The 3907-nt window shown below is 41.7% G+C and overlaps 1 protein-coding gene across 1 annotated transcript in view; it reads left to right on the forward strand.

The window, feature by feature from the left end:
• The window catches only part of LOC101859704, a gene marked incomplete at its 5' end in the record, with an annotated part of 37833 nt that overhangs the window by 17039 nt on the left and 16887 nt on the right, over nt 1-3907 (forward strand). The window contains 2 exon segments of the mRNA XM_013082303.2: nt 2452-2576; nt 3141-3363. Coding sequence (XP_012937757.1) covers nt 2452-2576; nt 3141-3363 — 348 coding nt within the window.

A 3907-nucleotide genomic window follows, 5' to 3' on the forward strand; every position in this document is an offset into this window, starting at 1 on the left:
CCCCCCCCACAAGGTAGGCAATGTTATATTGTAACATCAGAAGGTACAAGAATCCAATCATATAAAAATTTAAGATCTAATACAGTTGCGAATAAAGCTGTGTATCTTACAAAAAACAACAACACCCCAACTCAACAAACCCCTAGAATATGGAACGTTTTACACAACCATCTTCCAAAATGCTCATCCTTGTAGCGAAACTTCGTCTTTATTTGAACAGGACAGGGAAAAGAATTTGAATTTGTGGGGAAGTAAAACTCCAAAAGACCACATAATCTATAGATACCTGGATACGTGGAGGTGTCATCTCTGACTCAGTGGTTAACGTGTAATGACCTTCCATCCTTCAGGGTCGCGAACTGCCGTTGCCCATTCTGCCATAAACAGGCTATAGACTACACCACTGAATATCCACTATATTCAGCACCCCTCCCCCCTTCCATCCCCAACCTCTTTCTCTTTCTTTAAAAAAGGTTAACTAATATTACTCTATCCCTTCGGTAACCGTGATATTTGGGGTAAAAGTCTACTTGAACACCCCCCCCCCTCCCCAGCTTCATGACAACCATCACGTGGGTCCACAGTGAGTGGAGACCCCGGATATACAAAGTAGGTCAAGTAAGTTTCGAATGGAGGTCTGAAGTAGACTTTTACCACATTTGGTTTTGAGGGACTTCACCTTTACCTTCACCTATCCCGTAGACTGGATGTTCGTCGGGGCGTTTTTGAAGATTTGGCTAGCAGGTTCCTCCACTCCTTCCGGTATTCAGCTTTTCTGAGCGTATCTTTGAATTCAAGCCTCTGCCCCTTTTTTCTCTGGACGCTGCCTTACAGGATTATCTTGGCAAAACCAGATGAACAGGTATTGTGTCCATACCCTTGCAATTTGCGTTTCTTGACCAGAGTTATAAGGTTAGCATACGGTAATATTTCATTTTTGATCCCTTGTTTGACTTCATCATTTGTGATGTGATCTTTGTATGAGATACGAGTACCAAGAATTTTCTGAAGCATCTCATATCCACAGCTTTGATCCTTCTTTCAAGGTCTGCATTCAAGGTCCAGGGTTCACATGCATATGAAAACACTGACATGACCAGGTAACGCATCAGTCTAATATTTGATCCGATTGGGATATTTCTGTAGTTCCTGATGGTTTTCAACTTGGTCATTGCTGCTGAAGATTATTTCTGCTTTTGATCCATCGTCTGTCACTATTGAACCCAGGTACTTGAAGCTGCGTACGGTCTCAAGCCTCTGGTTGTTGATCTGGATGCCCACTGTGATGTTCTTGTTGCTGTTAGACATCAGTTTGGTCTTCTCAGCGCTGATTTTCATGCTGTAGGCTGTGGAGGTCTTTTCAAGACGGTCTATTAAGCTGACTAGTTCTTTACTCTTGTCCCGCAAGGCCGTCTATGTCGTCTGAAAAACGTACGTTATTAATCATTTGGCCCTCCATACTGAATGCTCCTTTGTGATCTTCAAGTGCATTGGTCATTATCCTCTCCAAGAAAATGTTGAAAAGAGTGAGTGAGAGCAGACAACCATGGCGTACTCCCACAGTTGTTTGGAACCATTCACCAGTGTTGTTGTTGAAAATGACTGCGCTCGTAGCTTTGCTGTTTAGCTTTTCTATGACTTTGATCAGGTTGGCCTTGGTGTTGTATGAGTTCATGGTTGCCCACAAAGCTTCCTGCCAAACTCTGTCAAAAGCTTTTGTTAAGTCCACTAGTACGGGGTGAAGCTCCTGTCGGTTTTGGGGGTACTTTTCCATGATGATTCTCAGGTCAAATATTTGTTCAGTTGCGCTGCGCCCTGTGCTGAAGCATGTCTGTTCTTCTGCTATCATGTTCTCTGCTTGTGGCTTCAGTCCGTTGAGAATGGTTTTAAGCATTACTCTACTAGGAGGGCTAATCAGGCTAATAGTGCGATAGTTTTGGCATTGTTGAAGATCGCCTTTCTTGGGAAGGGTGATGATCAAATATTGGGTCATTGCTGAGGACCATTCGCCTGTCTGCCAGATCTTGTAGCAGATTATCCATAACATGTCTATCACCACGTCTCCACCTGCTTGAACTATTTCTGCCGATTTTCAGCTGATTTCCTTTTCTTCAGTGATGAGACTGCTGCTACCCTCTCTTCTCTTAAGATACTAACTTAAGAGAGTGACTTATGCGTGTTTTATTTTTTTTAAAAAAAGCATTCCTCTGGCAATCAAATTTTAATCAAACATGTCCAAGACGACCACACAGTGCTGAAGAGAAAAGTGTTTATCTTAAAAATGTGGTCCTTGTGAACATTGTCATTATGATACAGAAGAAAAACGCATGGGGAAAAAGGGGAGTTGTTGTTTGTTCGATGATTATCTTCGACAGTTGTTCTTTAGAGCAGGTTCGATTGTAATTGTCTTTCATACAGTCTTTTCTTTAACATTATTTTCGTTCCTTTCAGCCAAGCCTAGCCCTCCAGTCTGTGAGAATCCTCAGCTGTCTCCAAACCAGAAAAGCCTCTCTGTGACGTGTGACGTAGCTGAGGTGTTTCCTGAAGCGACATGTAATTTCGACATCCTTTCTGGGGTAGGTGCTGTCTTTGCAATCGCCTTCAGCATAATACTTATTGTATCTCGCTCCGTGTACGCTTGTCTGGTACAACTTGTTTTTGTTTCGTTTGTTTTGTCTCCAACTGTTTCTTTTATGCCATTTTTGGGTGGTGTTTGGGTTTGACCCTCAATTGTACATTAGTTGATCATTTCAAGAAGAGGAGGAGGGGGAGGAGGAGGAGGAGGAGGAGGAGGAGGAGGAGGAGAATAGTAATTAAATTAATGATAAAGACCACTTTATAGAGCACACCTTCTGGTTTTCTATAGTCGTTTAAAAAGATTTAAATCAATGTTTCATGCATACTGGCCATTTTTTTTCAAATACGTATACATCGTAATCTAACAAAGAATACATGCACAAAAAGACAATCCATGTGGATGCATTTGGGCCATCCAGATCTGTGGTAAGCTTATGCCCCTTTCCATTACTAATTTCTTTTGAATCTTGGGACGCACTTCTGTTTTAAATCTTTAACGACTCAACTGCCGTGTCTTGGGACCGGAACATCAATGTGACATTACCTTTTGGGACTTTTTTCAGAATATCACCTTCACGGTCACATCTCCTGGTGTTCACCAAGCGTTTAACAACTCTGCAGGCGCAACCAGCTATTCTCTGACATGTGTGCTCAATATCAATTTGAGAGAGCTAGGGACTGGCTCGCATCGGTTCAGAGTTGAGGTCATCCCAGATTTAGCTGACGTCAAACTGTACCCAGAACCGTATAGCTCAAAGAGCGCGTTCACAGGCCCTGTTACTCTCAGTGAGTCATACTAGTCTAAACCCTTTAAAAAAAAAAGAATTATTATTGTTGTTGTTTCGTTGCTTGTTTTATTTCTTTGGGTAAAAAAACCGTAATTCTTTTATTTATTTTTTTGGGAGGGGGGTGGGGGGCTGATAACGTTTACTTATTCGGGGGTGGAAATGGTGTGGTGTATAATGTGTTTGTAAACATTATATTTATAAAGTTTTCAAAGCGACTGTCGTGATTAGTAAAGCATAACATGTTTAACGTTATTCCAGAAGAAAGAAGATAGTTCCGAGCAAGCTCCGTCAGAATTTGATCTTTTCGGGCTCCTAAAACGATATCGACCATGTCAAAGCTTCACAAAATATATAATAATAAGTAGATTTCGTCAGCGCTCACTCCCCAGTTGAGCTCTTTGTGCTTTACACCAATAATGAATTGATCATTCAAGAGACATTCGAGCTCTTAAAACTATTCATATTCATCTTAACACACACATTAACACACACACACACACACACACCCACACACACACACACATACACACACACCCCCACCC

The sequence above is a fragment of the Aplysia californica genome, unplaced genomic scaffold, assembly GCF_000002075.1.
Source record: "Aplysia californica isolate F4 #8 unplaced genomic scaffold, AplCal3.0 scaffold00167, whole genome shotgun sequence".
Taxonomy (NCBI): domain Eukaryota; kingdom Metazoa; phylum Mollusca; class Gastropoda; order Aplysiida; family Aplysiidae; genus Aplysia; species Aplysia californica.